The 21,038-nt window shown below is 45.2% G+C and overlaps 1 protein-coding gene across 5 annotated transcripts in view; it reads right to left on the bottom strand.

The window, feature by feature from the left end:
• Positions 1 to 21,038, bottom strand: part of SFSWAP (splicing factor SWAP) — a 628,330-nt gene that overhangs the window by 564,233 nt on the left and 43,059 nt on the right. For all 5 annotated transcript variants that reach the window (XM_085632760.1, XM_085632762.1, XM_085632761.1 and 2 more), the window contains exon 7: positions 20,523 to 20,793. In XM_085632760.1, the coding sequence (XP_085488886.1) occupies positions 20,523 to 20,793 (271 nt within the window). The remainder of the gene's footprint in view (positions 1 to 20,522; positions 20,794 to 21,038) is intronic.

Below are 21,038 nucleotides of genomic sequence, written 5' to 3'. Positions count from 1 at the left end.
TTTCTTTTTGGACAACGAGGGACCTTCACCCTGCTTTTTGCGTTAGTCTAGAACATGTTGTGGCAATGCTGCCTTGTGTTCTATTCTTTTTTCAATCTGTGAACCTTCGTCCCGCAACCTTTTTGTGGTGTTAGTCTTGACAACTGGTTCTATCGTCCGTTAAAACTTACTTTTCGGAAGAAGGGGGATCTTCAGTTTTCGTATTCTTGCTGCTCGTTTTCTCCGCGTCCTCGCCGTTGTGGAGCTTCTGGTGTTTCTGTGCCAGGCTCTTTTGATTGGTTTGGCGTGTGCGTGACGTGCCGACGTCCTACGTCATGTCGTTCCTATTGCCCGGGTGATATTCAATTCAGTCCCTTCTCTCTTTTGTCCGTGGTATGGTCTCGCATCAGGGTTGCTATGGTGATATTTTTTCAATAAAGTTTTAGTGGCGTTGTCTTTAGTTGTAACGAACTGACTCATTTATTCTTCGGTTTGATCATGAAGACAACTGTTTTTCTATCTTTAAAACGTTTAGAGCTTCTTGGCACAATTGGTAAGTTTTTTTATATATATATAGGGTGCTCCAAATGGTATTTCTGGTTTGTCTTGTCATCATCTTTTGGTACACTTTGTGCTCGAAGGATTAGCCCGGAAATTTGAGTGGTGGAAGAAAACGTGTGTACAGTTGCTCTATAATATGTTTCCGAGTTCTGTCATCTCATTCAATCCATTTTCGATTGTTCCCAAGAGCATTATTATTTTGGCTTCTGTCTTGGATAGACGAGATTCTGTGTTCTTTCCTTTTATGTGGCGCAACACTGTCCATTTTATTTCGTTAGGTCCATGATTTCTTTCGATACAGTGTGCAACCATGGGTGCATTAGGTGTCCTGCATCTGATTCGTGACCTGTGTTGAGAAATCCTGTTTTTAACAGCTTGGGAAGTTTTACCGATATATGCTAGTGAGCACGGACAGACCACACAATATATGACATTGTGGGTATTACAGTTTGTAAAATTTTCATGATTAACGAACCTGGTGCCATATGTAAATTTTGTTCCTTCAAAAGTGCTTTCGCACGAGGTACAATTCCCACATTTTCTATGTCCTTTTATTGGTGGCAGTGACCACATAGTTCGTAAAGTGGTTTCTGGTTTTGACATGGTTGTGTTTGCGCGTACTAACTTTTCTTTTATGCTCGTGTTTTTTTTCAGAGCAAATGTGGGTATTTGTTTGAATGGTGACAGATCCTTGACTGTATTCCAATTTTTTCGGATGATTTTCTGTATTTCATTGGTGCAACCTGAGAATGTTGTTACACAGACCAGTGGTGTGTCTTCCTTCTTGTCTTTTGGAGTGAGGAGAGACTCACGAGGAGTATACCAAGCTCTTTTCATTGCTTTCTTCAGGAGCTTTTTTGGATAATTTCGTATTTTCAGTTTTTCAAGGAGTTCTGTCGCGTTTTTAAAGTAGTCTTCCTGTTTTGAGCAATTACGTCTTATCCCTATATACGTATTATAGAAGTGGACGCACAAACGTCTGCGCCCAGAATACCAAAGTGCCCGGGGGGGTGGGGGGGGGGGGAGGGGGGGGCGCTAAGCGAGTGCAAACATCTGTTGCGCCCCTGGGGCACCTTCTGTAATACGACCCAGGAGTCTCAAGTATTGACCTAATGAGGAAGCATGGCACTGCTGAATTCTATTGAGTGAGGGTCTATTTAAAAACCCTTTGGGATTTCTGGTTAGGAAAGGTGTTACAGGGGCTCCACTCCCCCCACTCTTGAGTTTTGGTGTTATTGCTGGAAGTAGAGTGGTTGCACCCCAATACATCTAACTAGCCTCCTATTAATTCTTATCCTGGTCCCTTATACAGGCATGCTTCCAAATTTCATAGCCTCACCTCCAACAGAAGGCAGGTTTGGGCACAGCTCCACTAGACACACACAGGGTTACTATAATTACTACACTCCCACAGACAAATACACAGAATGTACCAATGCAGCACATGAATACAAAATTGAACAAGATGTTTCAGCTGTACAATCGCTATAATTCCCTTAAGACATTTTGATAAATTAGACAGTTTTTGCTGAAACAGCATCAGCAAAAGGCTACAGGGAACAGTGAAATAAACTGATGTAAAAGCTTTGAAAACTAAATCTGTGAGAATTGCATTTAATCCATCTCCTGCTGCTATAGCATGCCCACTGGCAGCACAAAAGCACTTTAAAGAAATAAGAACCCTTGTAAACCCTGCATGATAGCAGATTATATAAAGAATAAAACATGACCACGAAAAGAAAAAAAAACGCTTCCTACTCAATCATCCATCCGTAATGATGAAGGGCAGAATTAGGGACGCTGTAAGGAACCACCTTTGTACACTAACACTTAATCCCCTTCCAAGAATAAAATCTCATGACTATCCATGGATTGTGGTAAATTACTCAATTGAAAGCTCAATGCCAACATGAATGATGAATGTGGGAGGTTTCTTTCCAATTACTGCAAAATGAATGGTTCTCGCTGTAAGTGGAAGCCGACAATTTTATGTTCCAGTTCATTCAGAGAGCATTGCTAATGTGCACGATCAGAAGGAAATACTGTTTTGGAAACACTACAACTCGTTTACAAGTCGTCCGCCAACAGACGAAGAGAAACCACTGGCGAGGCTTGGGATTCGAAAAGTATACCTTTTATGTTAATGCACAAGCTACTACTTGTGTAACGATATATCTGTAAGAGACATTAGTTAGTGATAGATTCCTTACCTTAGAACATCTCCAGGTGTCAGACTGGATCCGGAAAGTTTCACTTAGCATTCCCCCTGCGCGTCAGTATGTGGCGTCGTGCGGCTCCGCGTCAGTCACTGGCGTCGTAAGCGCCGAGATGACGCCACGGAGAGTACTTAGGCGCCACCCATGCGTGCCGACGTCAGTTCTGTACACGACTTTCCGCGCCAGGAACGCAGAGCCATACAAGACACTGACCATTGGTGCAGAAAACTAGGGCCCTAAGAGGGATGACCTTAACCCTAGAAACCAGTTCGCAGAACGGGGAGGATGGGTGGGACGGTAAGGAATCTATCGCTAACTAATGTCTCTTACAGATATATCGTTACGCAAGTAGTAACTTGTGCATCTGAAAGAGACACGTTAGTGATAGATTCCTTACCTTAGAATAGATACCCCAGCATACCAACCCCGGTGGTGGGTCTGCGAACAAGATTACACCAGAAAGTCACGAAGCACGGAACAGCCAAAGAAGCCGCCCCCCCCCCGGACTTGACTGTCAAGGCAGTAGTGCTTGGTAAACGTGAGCAGCGATGCCCACGTAGCTGCCTGACAAATGTCCTGCAAGGGAACGCCACGTCCCAAGGCAGTAGTGGCTGCCGTTACCCTGGTGGAATGGGCACGCAGCCCCATAGGAGGGTCCTTCTAAGCCAACGAGTAACCGGCCTTGATGCACAGAACGACCCACCGAGAGATGGTCCACTTGTGCACGGCCTGACCTTTTTTGGCACCCACGTAGCCAACAAAGAGTTGGTCATCCACCCGGAACCGCTGTGTGCGCTTCAGATAGAACAAGAGTGCATGTTTCGGGTCCAGACGGTGGAGCCGCTCTTCCTCTTTTGAAGGAGGCGGAAAGGAGGTGGGCAAAGTGATGGTCTGCCCGATGTGGAAGGGCATAACAACCTTCGGCAAGAAAGAAGGACGAGTCCTTAAAACCACCTTGTCCGAATGAACAGAAAGGAAAGGAGGTTTGGAAGAAAGGGCCTGGAGCTCACTCACTCTTCTGGCAGAGGTGATAGCAACCAGAAAAGCAGTCTTTAAGGTGAGAAGACGCAAAGGACAGTTGTGAAGCGGCTCAAAGGGAGGTTCAAGTCCCACTGGGGCATTACAAACGGAACTGGAGGGAACATGAGTGTAATGCCTTTCAGGAAACGGTTAACAACCGGAGACTTAAAAAGAGAAGGCTGATCAGGAAGCCGGAGAAAGACGGAGATGGCAGAAAGAGAACCTTTGATAGTGCCCAGAGCAGAGCCCTGCCGGGCCAAGGAAAGCAGGAACAGAAGAACTTCCGAAAGAGGGGCAGAAAGGGGATCCACAGCCTTCGCTGTGCACCATGCCACAAATTTTTTCCACCGACAGGCGTATACCGTATTAGTGGCGGGACGCCTGGCTACCAAGATGACATCATAGACTTCGGGAGGAAGATCGAAAGCTGTCAATTGTCGCCGCTCAATCTCCACGCATTGAGATGGAGGCTGGACAGGTTCGGGTGGAGGACCGTCCCCTGCTGCTGCGACAGAAGATCCTCCCGAAGAGGCAGTCGGATCGGGGGATCGATCACCATGCTGAGAAGCTCGGAATACCAGTATCTTCGTGCCCAATCCAGAGCCACAAGGATGACTTGGGCCCGGTCACGCCTGATCATCTTCTGCACTCTGGGCAGAAGTGGTATAGGTGGAAAAGCGTACAACACACCGCAACTCCACTCGAGACGAACAGCGTCGCCGAGCGAGTGCCGCCTTGGAAATTCCAACGCGCAGAACTGATGACAATGCGTGTTCTCGTTGGTGGCGAATAGATCTAACCAAGGCTCTCCCCACTGCTGAAAGAGACCTTGCGCCACGTCCGAGTTCAGACGCCATTCATGGTCCATCAAACACCGGCAGCTGAGTTTGTCCGCCCTGGCATTCAGAGAACCAGCCACATGTTGAACAACCAAGGTAATACCTTGACGTTTCAGCCACGTCCAGAGGCGCAGAGCCCCCTGACATAGGGTCCACGACCCCACCCCGTTTGTTGCAATACCACATGACGGTGGTGTTGTCCGTGAACACCTGCACCACACTCCCCCGGACAGAGGGAAGGAATGCCTTCAGTGCAAGACGGATTGCCCGCAGCTCCAAGAGGTTGATATGGAGCCCGGACTCCGTCGGAGACCAGAGACCTCTGATCTCCGCCTCTCACACGTGGCCTCCGTATCCCAGGAGGGACGCATCCGTCACTACTGTGTGCTCCGTTTGGGGAAGAAGGAGGGATCTGCCATTGACCCAATCACGATTCGTGAGCCACCACTGCAAGTGTCTTGCAAAGCCCTCCGAGATCTGGACATGATCGGACAAGTTGCCCCAATGCTGCGCCCACTGGAACTTCAGGTTCCACTGCAGAGCGCGCATATGCCATCCGTAATGGTGCACTAGCAGGATGCAGGAGGCCATCAGGCCCAAGAGCCGGAGGGTCACCATGACAAACCCGGGACAGAGGCTGAAAGGTCAGAATCATAGCCTGAATATTCCGGACTCGCTGCTCGTGAGGATAAACCCGAAACAGCGTCAAATCCAGAACCGCTCCGATGAAGGGGAGCTTCAGAGAGGGACTCAGGTGCGACTTCGGCACGTTGATGGAGAGTCAGCATCTTGAACTTCTCCTTCCGGAGGAAGCGATTGATGTCCCGGAGGTCCAGGATAGGCCACAGACCCCCTTTGTCCTTCTTGGGGACCAGAAAGTAGTGGAAATAATAACTCCTCCCTTTTTTCGGTCCAGGAACGCACTCGATGGCCCCTTTGGCCAAGACGGCTGTGACGTCCTGTCGGAGAAGAGTCAAGGGATCCCCCGACATGCGGTGGCACCGAGGTGGCATGGCAGGAGGGGAGGACTGAAAGTGAGGGGAGTAACCGTGGCAGATTATCTCTCCAGTGAGGGAGATGGTGGCAGATCCTGCCACCCACCGGCGTGGGGTGCTCCCCAAAGCTCAGATTAGGAATGTTTGGAGGCGGAAGCAGCGGGGTGGAGGTGGGCAGACCCGCACGTTGGTTCCCCGACCCGCCCCTGTGGAAACCGCGACCCCTGCCACGCTGGGGCTGTTTCTGCACAGGCTATGGGGACGGGCGCGCCCGACTGCCCCTACCTTGGCCACGAAAGGAACGAAAACCAAGAGAGGCCGAGTTATTAGTAGAAAGGCCCAAGGACTTGGCCGTAGCCCGCGAATCCTTAAAGCGCTGCAGGGCACTGTTCACCTTGTCGCCAAACAGGCGGGTGCCATCAAAGGGCATGTCCATGAGCGAGCTTTGGACTTCGGGCAAGAACCCAGTCGAACGCAACCAGGCGTGACGTCGCAACGCCACAGTTGTAGAAATCGCCCTGCCCAATGAGTCAGCGGTGTCCAACCCACACCGAATGGCGAACTTAGCCGCATCCTTACCCTCAGCAATTGCCTGAGAAAGGACAGCCTGCACCTCCTCAGGACACTGAGGCAACACCTGAGCAACGGCATCCCACACCGCGTGGGAGTAGCAGCCCAACAAGCAGGCGGTGTTCACCGACCGCAGCCCTAAGCTGGCCGAAGAGAACAACCGCTTTCCAAACTGGTCCAGCCGTTTAGAGTCCTTATCTGGTGGGGCCGTAGGAAAAGCACTCTGTGACTTCGAGGTCTGAATGACCAGGCTCTCAGGCGTAGGGTGAGTAGTCAAAAAGGCGGGGTCATCGGGCACCGGTCGGTGGCGCCTGGCGACGTTCTTATCCACCGGGGCCCCCGTGGCCGGCCTCGACCAAGTGCCCAAGAGGACGTCGGTAAGGGCGTCATTGAAGGGAAGCAACAGCTCCGACGAAGTAGGCGCCATCTGGAGCACCTCGGTGAGGAGGTTGGTCTGACGCCTGGGGATATTCTAAGGTAAGGGATCTATCACTAACGTGTCTCTTTCAGGTATAGAAGACTATATTATCATCATGTTCATGTTGTAAGCCGTATCTAAGGCATGCTCTTCGCATCAAATAAGCTGCGGTAATATCCATGCTAATGGCTGGAGCCAAGATCAGGACAAGTGTCTACCTCGAAAACGAAATGCTGCAAGCTCCACTCTCTAACTGACGCTATCAGTGTTTGGGCACATGCCAACAGCACTAGTGCTCCGCAGCCACCTTCAAGGCTAGTGTCCACCTCTGGCACTAACCGTGCCAAGCTGCACTCTGCTCCAGACACCATCGGTGTCAGTAATACACAATATGAGGTCTGACCCCGACAGCAGTGAATCAAACTTTTTTTCTCTGACTCATGGGGGTTAAGTACTACTTTTCTGAAAAACCTCCCAGTACAGTTCTGTTTAGCAATCCATTAACTGATAAGTCGTTACTGCTCGGTATAAAAAAAATATTTTATCAATAACCACATCAGATACACATCCCACCCTGGTCAAAATCAAATGTGTATACAAAACTCAAAGAATGAGATAAATGTAGAAAAAATGTGTGAAAGGGCTAGAAAGCACCTCACATGTGCAAACCCACAGGGCTGCTGGATGGTACTCACCAGTATGCCCACGTTATCATCGGTCACTTTCTAGCCATAACGAAAAGTAAGAAAATCAAGAGGTGTGTGTGAAATTTCTCTAAAGGTGAAAAAGTCAAACAACATAAATAAGTGTGCGACAGAAGCACTGAGATTCTGTAGCTCTCTCAGTGTTTTCTTAACCCCAACCGTGCAACGAGAAGGCGGTTTCTCAAGTTAACAAGCATTGAAAATGCAATTGATCTTGCCTTTGATTAAGTTAAAGCCATTTGCTTTGCTAATGGTATTGTATGGCAAAGCAAATGACTTTAACTTAATAAAAGGCGAGACCCATTTCATTTTTAGGTCTCGCCTGACCCAGCGCATGTGCTGGTCTGGCGAGACTTATTGAGAGGGCTCCAAAAAGTGCTACCGGGCCAGCCTAGAGCTACAGTGCATGTGCGCGGGCGGGCGCGCGCGTCGCTTTTACCGCGATTACTTCCACTTACGGGGCCCCACGGCCGCTTTGATGTTTGATCGCGATTGTGATCACTTTCGCGGCCGCCCGGCCGCTTGGCATAGCCAATAGGTCTCGCTTTTGGGACCTTATAAGTATTTAGTTATGCAACTGTTGCATGGCTAAACACTTATAAGGTCCCAAAGGGGAGACCTATTGGCAATGCCAATGCTTGTTGCTGTTGCAGGTAAGAAGGCAGGAGCCCAGGGGCTGGGGGCAGATAAGTGACCCTGCAATGTGTTTACATGGGGAGTGTGCAATTAACCAATAAATCATACATCTCCTTCTCTGTGACTGACTATCACCAGCATGCCTAAAAAATGATAAGGGAGATGTCAAGACTGAAGCCTAACTTTATGGAAGCTTCTAGCAGAACTATCTTTGTACTCTCGTAAGGTGCTTTCAATTCACGTTTCTGGATAAAATACCAAAATATGATGATTTCAAAAGAAAATGCGAAGCAAGGGAGAGCATTCGCTGAGCCTCTGCAGTACGCAACTGCTTAAAATCTATTACGGTGCAGAAAAGCACCCCAGTGACCGTGTGTGTGGGCAGCACCCAGGGAGAGCGGGGATTTAACTTCTAATAATGAAGCGTACATTTATCATCATAAACCTCGTTTTGACTAACCAAAAGAATCCCTTTCGCGACTCTTTAAAGTCCACCCTCCTGGCCCTCTACCCTCCACCGCTAAAAAATACTCACTCCAAAGCAGTCGAGAGAACAGAATATAACTCACCCGTGTTAATACTCAAGGAGGAGGAGAGGCTGCCAACTTTGGAACTTGGGAGGCAGGTGCGAGTCCTGGCGTTGGCGCCATATCCTGTGACTCTGGGCAATTCACTTAATTTACCCGTGCCAGAAAAAACAAGAGTGAGGCGCTGGTTAATTAAGTAATGGCACGCGGTTAAGTAAATATGTGATTTAAGCACGTCTTACTGACGCCGTGAAATGCTTCAGACAGACTTTCTCACAATGCCCGAGAGTCTGGGCCAGTTTAAGTGTAACCCGTATTTCTGCCAGGGTTTCTTAAATGGTGTGCATTTAATAATTGACAAAGTTGACGGTACACCTGTTAAATTCTCAGATTATGTTCGCCCAAATGACAAAGAACCCCCTCACAGCAACTTTCCTGCTGCCTGCAAAATGCTGCAGGGTCAAGTGGTCAGTTGGAGGGCGAGGATAAGAAAGCTCATATTTTAGTGGTGTGATACCGTTACTTTGTCAGCTAGATAAATACGAAGTGGTATTCTGCAACAGTACCGAAAAGCTTAGGCGAAACCAGTACGACATTACACTGGACTATGTAAACAATGCGTCGGTCCAATGAAATTATCAGAAAGTCAAACAAACCTTCGGCAACTTTATCAAATAAAACAGTCTTTTGAATCATTCTTATTAATTCTCTTCCATCAGGTAATTTTCTGAAATGGAACAAAGTAGGTTTTGCTGACAATCATGTCGGAGATTTGGTGGGTTTCTTTTCGGACATGGCATCATTAATTTTTTGTGAGGGGGGCTTCCTTGATTTTATTAAAGCTTTGACAAGTATGTGCGTTTGAAGTTTTTATAGCACTTTTGTTACTTTTTTTTATGACAAACACTAAGGCCACGGAAATTATGCAGCAGGGGAGGTGCAAATTATGCTGCAGGGTTAAGTACAAACGCACACATAGTCGCACACATACAAATAGCTACTGGCACCCGCAAGGGTTCAAGCAGTCACCAACATACACATAGGCGTTTGCAGTCAGACGCATATACAAAGACTTGAGACACACACACACACACACACACACACACACACACACACCGGTTAACACAATAATAAGATCGCGCCATACGAGATTCCTATAGCAGAGGAGGCAGCCAGCTTGGTTTTCTGTTTGTGGCTGCGGTCCCGCCATATTCCCGAGCACCAAGCCCTACTTCTCTCGTTGCCCATCAATGATAAAAAATAAAAATGAAAGTAAGCACGCTCATCCGGAACTTTAAGCAGCTAAAAAGTCATTGTCAGCATCATCATTTTTGTAAGCTTTATTTTTATTCTCCTTGAATTATATTGGGACCTTTAAGTTTCTCACTTGGCAACATTTTAGGGCTACAATCCGAGATATTTGATGACAACATCGAGGCGATAATGCTTTAATGTCAATTGATCCACATTTGCCATCCTACCCTAGCACACATCTAAGAAACTGCACCTGTAATTGCATCAAAAGTAAAGAAACTGATAAACACTTTTTTCCTATTTCTTTTCATGCTGGAAGAGGACACACGCCATTAGTTTTCGTTTTATGACTTCTGTTACAATAGCGTTACCCGAGCGGGTGCCGCGATTCCATCAAAAGTAAAGAAATAGAAAGTTATTTCCTTTTCCAATTTCTTTAACTTTGATGTAATTGCGGCACCCATGCGTGTGCCGCGATTGTCACAAGTGATGAAAACTAAAGGAAATGGAGGGCGGCCGCTTTCGGCATGTAAAGAAATAGGAAACAAGTGAGAGAGGAACTATTACCCCCAATGCAGGAAGCAACACCTTCGAAAACTAAGCCAACCAAAGCCAATAAAAAAGTCCGAAGCCAACCAAATCCATTAAACAAGCGCGGCCGATTGTTACTGCAACATATTAGACAAACGGGGAAAAAAGTGCTTAGCTAGTAATTAAAGGAGTCTGTGTTCTTTAGCCAGTAAAAGATCCAATCCCAGGGGGCTTGGCTAAAAGGAGACAGGGTGGCAACAATTAGGGATTGGCATGCCTTCAGTACAATCATTGCACTGCCTTTGGCATAATTCGTGACGCCAAACGACACGCACGAATCAAAGCTGAAGGCGAAGCTGGGACGAGGCTTCTGGAATTGTATCAATTCCAAGAAGCCTCGTAAGACGAGAGCAGCGCATGCGCTGCTTACGTCAGGCCGAGACCTAAAAATGAGGTATCACTTACATACTGCACATCCTTTAATATTTGTTGTGAGCGTCCTCAGTTTAAAAAGCAGGCAGGTCACTGGCCACTTTTAACTGCAAAAGGCCAACATGTTTCGTTGCCATACACTCTTGGCAACTTCGTCAGGGCTGTTGGGGAGTCAATCTTCACCTTAATCTATTGTGCACACCCAATCTGTGGTTATTGACAAAAAATATAAAAGGAACGTACCGATCAGGAACCAACTCTATGTACCATGGAAATAAACACAACCATTTCTCCCCACCTTACATTTACCTAATGGCTGCTTATGTCCAGCATACACCAGCAACCACCATCATTACAGGAACAAGCGCCACTTGGTCGCGTTCCACCTTGTAGACCGCAAACGTCAGTTCGTCTGAAATTCACATACAGCAAACACTTCATAAGGGATGGTACAACATCGCTGGGTCATATTACATATGTCCTCTCCTTATTCAATTACATGGTGTCCATTCATGTTTACAAAATCCTAACTGGGATCCACCTCATACTTCCAGCTAGCCCTTACGTCAGTTACAAAGGTACACCTCATCTTTGCTGCAGTGTATATGCAGCTCCTGCCATATATCCCCCACTGCTCATAGTGTTAACTGACTAGTTTTAAACTTCACACTGCAGGCTTGCACTTTTAACAGTTACACCGATCAACTTCATATTCGCCGCATTATATGAGCACTTGCTGCCAATTATAGCGCTCTACTGCAGCGCAACGCTCCTAGTGCTTATAGATCCACACACTATGTCGGATTGAAAATCCCCAACTTGCAATGGCACTTGTTTTAATTCCTCAGTTCGTAATCGCAGGATTCGCCTAGTGGCTTCTCAAAATTAATCACTAACTAACATTTCAAAACCACTGAAACTGCCGCCCTCTTAGTGTGTACAGACCCAAATCTGAAGGATAAGTTAGTCCATACTCGCCCTGGACAAGAAAAGAGAGATTCAAACTTAACGACAGGCCATTACCGTTGTGGGGGATGTTCGGTATGTGGACTTACTGAAGCAACAAAGAGTGTCCAACTTTCTAGTGGGAAGATTTGGTACCTCAACAAGTTCAGTAATTGCAACACCACACATGTGATCTATAGGATTACGTGAGTTTGTGGGTTGCATTACATAGGCCTTACGACCCGGAAAGTTAAAGTGCACAAACAAGAGCTAGAAATAGGGTTCATCTCAGATATGAATCACTCCAAACCTTAATCTCCTCCAAACACTGACAGTGGCTGGACCCATTTCTATAAGGTTTAGCATCCACCTAGGACATACACCACTCCAAGTCGTACTTTCCTCCAGATAGTATCAGTGCCTTGGCCCCTCCACTGCCACCATCATAACAGTCTCCACCTAATGATTTGATTTACAGACTTATTCAGCGCACGTATGCCCAAGGGCGTCTTGGCGCTATAACCAACGGGTTATGATGCCTTTACCAATTAACTATGCCTCTAACTTTTATTTCTTAAATAGCCATGTTTTCAGCAGCTCTCTGAATGACATTAATGACTTGCTGTTTTTTATTGACAAAGGTAAGGAATTCCAAATTTTTGCTGTTCCCAACAAAAAACTCCTGCCCCCCCAGCGAGCTTGCTTATATCTGGGGGTTGACAGTAGTTGTGCTTGCACTGACCTTAAATTCCTAACTGGCATGTATTTCTTAAGATGTGGTCTCAGGTACAGTGGCCCCTTCCCCTGTAGTGCCTTAAATGCCAGGCATTGCGACTTAAAAATAATTATTTTACCCACTGGAAGCCAGTGGAGGTCTTTCAGTCGATGGAAAACAGACTCATACTTGGGGATATCCAGAATCATTCTAGCCGCTGCATTCTGCATTCACTGAAGTCTAATTAAAAGCTGTGTTTCAAGTCCCACATATAAGGCATTACCATAGTCCAATCGTGATAAAGCTAGGGCCGTGACCACTGTTTTTAAAGCGTCCAATGGGATAAAAGGACGGATCTTCCTAATCATTTTTAGAATGCCCCAAAAAGTGGAGGCCAGTTTTTTAATTTGACATTCAAACGTCAGTCTTTCATCAAATATTACACCCAAGTTCCTCACCTTCGTGACAGGAACTGGGCATTCACTTAGATCAGCCAGCCACCATCTTGGGGACCAGAAGGAGGTCTTAGACCCTAATATCAACACCTCTGTTTTTTCCGCATTTAGTTTGAGGCAATGTTTCTGCATCCAAATGTTGATCTGTGCCTTGCAGGTATTAAAACAGTCTACTAGGACACAAACCATTCCAGGCCCTACTCACCAGCCACCACCAATGATGGGGCCCTAGCCAACAGCACCAGACGTCCGCAGTCCCCTTCAGGACCAGCGTCCTCCTCAGGCATAAATCGTTCCAAGCCCTACTCTCCAGACACCATCACTTTTGGACACCTTGCCAAAAGCACTAAAATTACATAGCAGTCATGTTTGTCACGGCGTCCGACACTTGTAGTGCCAGTGTTCCCCATCCTCTTGCTTACTCTCAACGTATGTTCACTACATACAAAAGAACTAGTCCCAAATATGTTTAGCTTGTGGGAGCTCAGACCAGAATAGTTATGACCGCACTATTCTTAAGGCACCTGTAAGACCTGTCCAGAGAGAGAACGTGTTCTTTCAAGTCCAAGCAGCCTACCGACTATGTTCTGCAGCGGTGTGGCAACAGGCAAACGCCAAGTCGATGTCATGCTTTCAGTAGCTTTTGTCCCCACTATGTGTGCTCTTTTGTCCAGGGCGGGCATAGGCAAGTCACTAAAGCCACACTCATACAGTTATCAACGTTTGGCTATGTTTGTACACACGTCTCGTACATCATGCTACAATAAGGTTACCCATTGCAAAAAAAGACACAAAGAATCAGAAGGATACCACTTCATAGAGTCCCTGGACACAGCATATGCAATTCACAAGAGATACTAGTGATGTCCAAGTTATTATGCTCAAAAGGTTCTAGGGGAAAAGTGCCATCAGAAAAGTGGACTTCTAGTAAAGAAAACCACAGCATGCGACACACACTTCTTAGAAACTCAGACAACCAGTTAGACAAAGAATACAAAACTGTACAAAAACCATGTGACAATACATGCAGCTTACCAGAGAACCCATAATGACAGTGGGAAAAATGGTGTAGAACCCATGGTACAAGACCTTGCGAGGATCCCAAAGTATCGGTGTACGTGCACTGATCTCACATTAAATTAGCTGTTCACAATCCGAATAGCCACAGAGACACTTTAAATATGGCTGTACCACAAAGGTTTTCAGGGACAATGCATTTCCGTGGGTGAATTTTTTTCTCAGATAGATTATATATATATATATATATATATATATATATATATATATATATATATATATATATATATATATGATAGATATATAGATATACAGATATACACACACGTACACATATACATGTAGACATATATACACACACATTCATATATTCACTGAAAAACAAAGGTTACAGGGACGTTATAGTTCGGAAACTGAATTAAAAACAAGCATTTGCAATGCAATTGGTCTCGCATTTACGAGAGTTTCAGCTATTGGCATTGTAAATGACAACGCCTTTAATCTACGTGTTTTTAAAAAAAATAACAGATAAATAAAAGACATTGTCATTTACAAAGCCAATAGCTTGACCTCTCGCAAATGCGAGACCTATTGCATTACAAATGCATTAGGAGAGAGCATACCCTGCGTTTTCGTGCCAGCAAAAGCAGGCAGGACGAAGGTCTGAGAAAATAGTGCTCAGAGGCTGTAATTAAAGCCTACCGAGCAACAACACATGTAACAGGAAGTGTCCTCATGGGAGGTTACAAAATGGGAAAAGGTGGTACTAAGGAGGAAGTACTAAGCCTATTGAGTAATGAAAAGCCACAGTTTACAAATGACAATGACATGCCAATGAAAAAACTGGGAGGAGAGTGGGCTGAGCTGCCACATTCATACCTTAATACAGCATGCGTTGCAGAGCAGTGCATGCCCTGCCCAGGTTCGACCCAATTTTTTTTCCCTGCCTATGTATGCATGTGTTTGTGAGTGATTGAAAGTGAATGGGAGTGAAAGTGAATGGGAGTGAAAGTGAGTGTGAGTGTGTGTTTACGAATGTCACTGATAGAGAAAGTGAGTGGGAATCAGAGTTTGGGTGAATAAGTGGGCGTGATAATGAAGGAGTGAGTGAAGGAGTGGGAGTGCATTACAAGGAGAGGGTGACTGTAGATCATGAGGGAGTGGAAGTGAGTCAGAGGTGTAGCTATGAATAGTGCAGCAGATGCAGTTGGAGTCTATGGCAGTGTGTCGTTAGGTGCACACTGTGGCAGGAGTCTATGGTGGTGTCCTTAGGCGCACACTGCGCCTGGAGTTTATGGTGGTGTATCGTTAGGCGGACACTGTGCCTGGAGTCTATGGTGGCGTCACGTTAGGCGCCCACTGCACCTGGAGTCTATGGTAGTGTGTCGTTAGGCGGACACATCACGTCCAAATCGACACTCCGCGGAACTGGCATGTATTAAAGACAGATCTAGGATGACAAAGAAAGGGAAAGGGGGGGATCAAATGTTATTCGCATTTATTTGGATTTTTCTCTAGCGCCGACATATTCTAAGAGGTATGATAAAGCCTTTAGAAAACACTGAGGACATGGTTACATGCATGACATTGGGAACGGACCTGGTTGCATGCCCATCGAGGCGCTTGTTATAACTATGGTTGTTAAAAAAATATTCGCAATGCAATAGGTCTCGCGTATAAATGCGATACCTATTGCAATTCAAAGAAGCGGTCGCCATTGTCCCTGCTGCTTCAAAAGAGAAAGCTGGCATGGCGTGCTGAACGCAAGTAAATCATGTCATGCCTGCAGCAAGAGAAATGTAATAAAGAAAATGGTGCTTACACACTTATTAACACGTACTGTGTAACTACGGAAGTAAAGGGGTCATGGGAGGTTACAGATGAAGACAAGGCGGTAGTAAAGAGGGACTAACAAGCCTCTTTACGAATCAGACGCCAGCATTTAGGAAGGACAGTGACACAAGCCAATGACAAACTTGTTCCTGGAAAATGGTTGTAATTTTTTTTCACTTAGTTATCACAATTAATGATTTTTGTCAAGTAAGCCGACACAAATTGAGAAACAAAATGAATGTAAAATGCCAGTTTGTATATCTCCAACAACATTTAAACTGCTTGTAAATGATTAGTAGAAGTATTTCAAAATATAACTGGAATTATGAAATAACTTTTTTTGTAATTCAGAGGCGTAATGCAAACAAAGATTTAAATAGGAGCAAAGTAAATCAGAATACTTTACTTGGTAATGTGCAAATGACAAATATTTGCAGACACTATTTCCAAACATTGTACACTATAAAGTTTTAAAACCACATGTCAGTGACAAAGTCTGTGATAATTTCATTGTAAAATCTGCTGAATGCAAGTGAGAGTGTGCTGCGACTTTATGCTTTAGTTATGTATTTATTAAAAGTGATCGTTTTTAAACATGATTTGGGAAACATTCCTGCCCAGGGCCCGATGACAACGCAGTTAATGAACTAAGTGGCATGTCAGCGGTCACGTGTATCCTTTATGAAGCTAGATTTGTATTCTATATGGAGTTAATGTTTAGTTTATTAAATCAAACAAAATATTTTTCTGTACAGCTGACGCACTGAAATCGTGTATTTAAAGGGGCTCTCATATGTGATAAAGAAGAAAATGTAGTCTCAGTGAATTAAAATACTTGCCCAGGATCACATAAGTAGATATTTTAAGTCACTAGATCTGCAGGTCTAGTAACATTTTAGGATTTTTCCAAGGCCCGCAGTGGTGCACCAGGAGGTGAATTTGCAGTGTGGTGGAGAAAGGGGGCGGGCCTTGGATGAGCTCTCAGCAATCCCGCTGTGTGGGGCTTTCTGGAGGTAACAGGTGGGATTTTGGCCCCCAAAGACCCTCAGCAGCTAAGGGGACTTCATCCTCAACCAGTTGTGTGCCAAGAGGACCCTGTGCAGAGAGGAAGACAAAGGGGGCAGGGCCTCCGTCGACTTCCCCCGGGCTGGCCTCTTTTTTTTCCTATTTGATTTCCTTCATGGGTGCCAACGCCTTTGATGCCAAAATTTGCAGTAAAATGATCACCGACTAGCCAGTTCAAAATGCCGTTTTTGTCGTGGTCTGTTGGTGCAAATGTCTTTTTTGCTATTTTGATGTGGCGTAAAGGTCATTACAAAACATTAACTCGCAGTGCTAGGTTGCATTTCACTGGTCTGTCTCAGCTTTATTTTCTGTGTAGTCACGCTTGCTGTGGGACACATGGTTTCATTTTACAGGCTGCCTGTGTGTTTCAGTCGACCTGAATCATGCAAAGATGGAGTCGGGCGATTACCAAATTTCAGAGATTAAGGAAGCTGCGATTGCAATACTGGTCTCTCCACTGTGTGTCGGGGAGCGCATAGCCAGCGCGTGTGTATGCACTATACAAATACCTCTAAGCAGGGGATGAAAATCTAGGTGGAAATAAACAGACGCCATTAATGTGAGTCCGGAAGTAATGCCAGGAGGCAGCCACATATAACAATAACTGTCCTTTTAACATAGTGCTAATAACGGATGCACGCATTTAATATAACCCACGAGCTAAAGGCTAGCGTTGAGTCGCTGCAGCATGCGCATTAACCTGCAGAGGTGAGTACAGAAAGGCCTGGAAAGCACAGCCTAGTGATACAGCAAAAATGTGTCCTCGCTCGCTGTGTGTTTGCAGCATTCAATCCCACCGGATCTGCTGGCTGCCCTGTCACTGCTCGCACACAATTGGGGCCTTATATTTCTGCTGGAAAACCTGCCCGCGCCTGCCAGGACACAGAGTTAAGAAACCCCAGGCAGCTGACAAAATGATTTGGCTTTGAACAAAGGACGACAGTCTGTAAACATTTGTAAACAGAAATGAAACATTGCTGTTAATTCTGTACAGAAAACATGGTTTCAACCATCTCTTAAACAGACTGAACTACCACGGCAGGAAATGAATGACACGTGTAATGATGACATTTAGTTCCCCTCTGCGTATTCTAATTTCAACATTATAGTTTATTAGGCAGTTTAATACCCACAAAAACATCGATATGCCCCTCTTAACCATCAACTATAAAACATATAAAATTATAATTAAACTTATATTCGCTAAACATTTACTTTAATACATTCAAGAACAAGGACCTTTTTAAAAAATGTTACTTATTTTGTGGCTATTTTGCTCCTGTCTGTGAAAAAAATCATAAAGTAATAAATAGAACAAACCAACCCAAGCGTACGCACACAAAAAATAAATTGAGTGCTGCAATTGTATATCTGGCTTAAGCAGGGGTTTCTACTATTTATTCCTAGAAAATTGGAACTGAAGACATTACAGAGAACATAAATGCAGCAAAAAAAAAAAAGTTTTAAAGGCGAATGAATGGGCGCCTGCGGTTACGCATATCATTTGGTGACGTAAACACAAATAGTCGAAGTGATGCCAACCTATGTGCATGTAAGACGGGAGCAGTTGCAATTTCAAAGAGTCACTGAGAAAATTGCACGGCGAGTCACCCAGGACTAGTGGGCATGTATTTACTTATTAACATGCAGGTGGAAAGCGTTATGCATGGAGTGCACCTTTCTGTTGACAGCTTATTTCAGGCATCCACGACTTAGTGCCCTTTGGGATAATCGACAGGTCACGAACGTGAAACCCTGCACATCCAGCTCCATCTTCCATACAGTATCATCAGAACAGCTAAAAGAAACGTCATTGGTGCTGCATTGTGGCGCAGCGGCCAAAGCGGCTACTTTTGAAACGCAGGGCTCACGGTTCCATTCCCAGAGGCAGCTCGGATCAACACCATGCGGTGACTGAAATGGAAAATTAGAATTGCAGGAACCAGAGTACCACTTGTTACTGAAAAGTGCCGGTACTCTCCAATTAAAAGTAGTATGTCTCTCATGAGAAGTGCTGTTACTCTCTTTCAAAATAAACAAGCGGTCTTCAACATGGACAAGGACAGGGCGGAGCGAGTGGGCGCGCGGCTGCAAAAGTGAAAGCAGCTGCAGCGTCCACATGCCTAATGACCCGTGAAAGACAGATGGCGGCTGCATGCGTGCACACTCGCATGAACGCAAGCGCTAGGCCAGCCAAACCGTGGTGTATCACTTTCAAAACCCACCTACTAAATGTCTCGCAGAGCAGCGCATGTGCTGTCTCAGCGAGACCTAAAAAGCACTCTTCCCATGGAAAAAACTCTGTCCTAGCTAGAACTACCTACTGGCAACCACCAGTAGGTAATTTATATGTAATCTTTCTTAAAGCGCCACATGTACATCTGGAAGAAGGATATTGTACTAAAAGAAAAAAAAAAAAAAGATCCACGCATACCAAGTTCAGTGCTTCAGCCTGAAGAACCGTCTCTTCATATACTTTAATATTAGTGTCCAGCTTGGGAAACTAAGACGTTCTGTGTCAGCAAAGGAGGTACTACCCCAATAAAGATGGAAGACGAACTCCATCCAAAGAGCATTTCAATTGTTAACATTCCATTTTGTAACTAAATGAAAAGCCTCAATACAGGCCAGAAACCCCCAACAATGGTACCAAATCTGCACACAAACATTACCCATTGATGTTGAAGTCCACTGAAAAACAATGCCATGTTTTATGAACAAACTGAGTTAGGGCAAACGTAAGTGAAGGGTAAGCATTTCCACAATTAACTCCAAACAAAAGTGTTAAGGGGCATTAAGCGGTGGAAACATTCGGTACAAGGAAAAGGGCATGTTATCAACACATTGTCCTTCAGTCCTTCCATCTGTATAGAGGCTGTTTTTGTAGAATTTTAAAAGAAAAGCTAACAGAAGAAACCAATAAAGGAATGGGTTGGCCTGAAAGACCAGGAGCACTTTAACTGAAAGGCTAGTTCTGTTTGATCCAAGGTTACGGACTGTTCACATCATTACAGGGCCTCATGCTGCTGTCTCGGGCAGATAATCTCTCGAAAGGCAAATGCAGGCAAATGCAGGCTTCTAGCTACGGGCTTCAAACTGCCAACTTCAATACACAAGAGAAATTCCAGTTCTCCTCATTAAGGACCCTTTCCCACTCAACAGAAGTACCACACACAATGGGAAACATCGAATGATGGAAGACAAGCCGCATGAAAAGGGGAAAGCATCATAATGAATTACTACAACCCCTCCAAAGTCACAGAACACCTGAGAGCACTGCATGGCATGTGTAAAGCGCTGCAAAGCTCTCTGGGTAAATTTAGTTGACAAGTCCTGAAAACATAACCAAACTTGTGTTAGCAAAGCAGCCCTACAAACAAATACAACGAAAAGCCACACAGCTCACTCGCACAAGTCTCTACAAGGCTTAGAAAAATACTGCAGTCATGCACATAACCACAAGATGAACTAGTCAGAGCATACTAAAAACGTAATCGCAACAGTTGCACATTGCATATAAAACACCCAAAGAGGACAGATAACTAAACACGTAAAAATACATTGAACATACATTTTAAACATATCAAAATATTTCTTCACATTAAATGGCACATTGCATGTAAACATAGTGCAGATGCACACACCATAGCGCGGCCATCATCCATCATGGCATCATCAATTTTCAACAACAAAGAGTGAGTTTCAGGAAGTCTACGTTCCATTCACAAGTTATGATAATAAGATCGATATTCCACTACCAACCAACACTTTCTGGTAACAAGAAAGATCTTAAATGATCAGTGTACTTACTCTCTGCAGAAAACTTGGCAGCCTCCGCCTCTGCTGCTTCACTGTCGGCCTGCTGCTCAGCGGCAGCACGGTTGGCCAGCTGCTGGGCTTCAGCCTTATCCGCCACTTGTTGTGCTTCAGCCTTATCCACTGCTTGTTGGGCTTCAGCCTTATCCGCCGCTTGTTGCGCCGCAGCATTGTCGGCCAACAGCTGCGCCGCATTATTCCTCTCAGACTGGGCTTTGCGAACAAGGGCTGCTAAAGGATGATCTGGATCCATTACATTTAAAGGCTGGAAGAAACACAAGTTAAAGTGACTCACATGCAAGTATAGTGGTCGGGGTCGGACAACAAAGCGACCCAGTCATTTGAGGCAATATTGCTCAATAGCACCTAAAACGATAGCTTTTCTAATCTGTCTCAACTTTTGCACCTATACTTGGAAGCTGACCACTAAGCACATTTAAATAACTATATATATACACACACATATATATATATATATATATATATATATATATATATATACACACAGAC

Source organism: Triturus cristatus, chromosome 11 (genome assembly GCF_964204655.1).
Source record: "Triturus cristatus chromosome 11, aTriCri1.1, whole genome shotgun sequence".
Lineage (NCBI taxonomy): Eukaryota > Metazoa > Chordata > Amphibia > Caudata > Salamandridae > Triturus > Triturus cristatus.
This window is presented reverse-complemented; position numbering and strand designations above follow the sequence as displayed.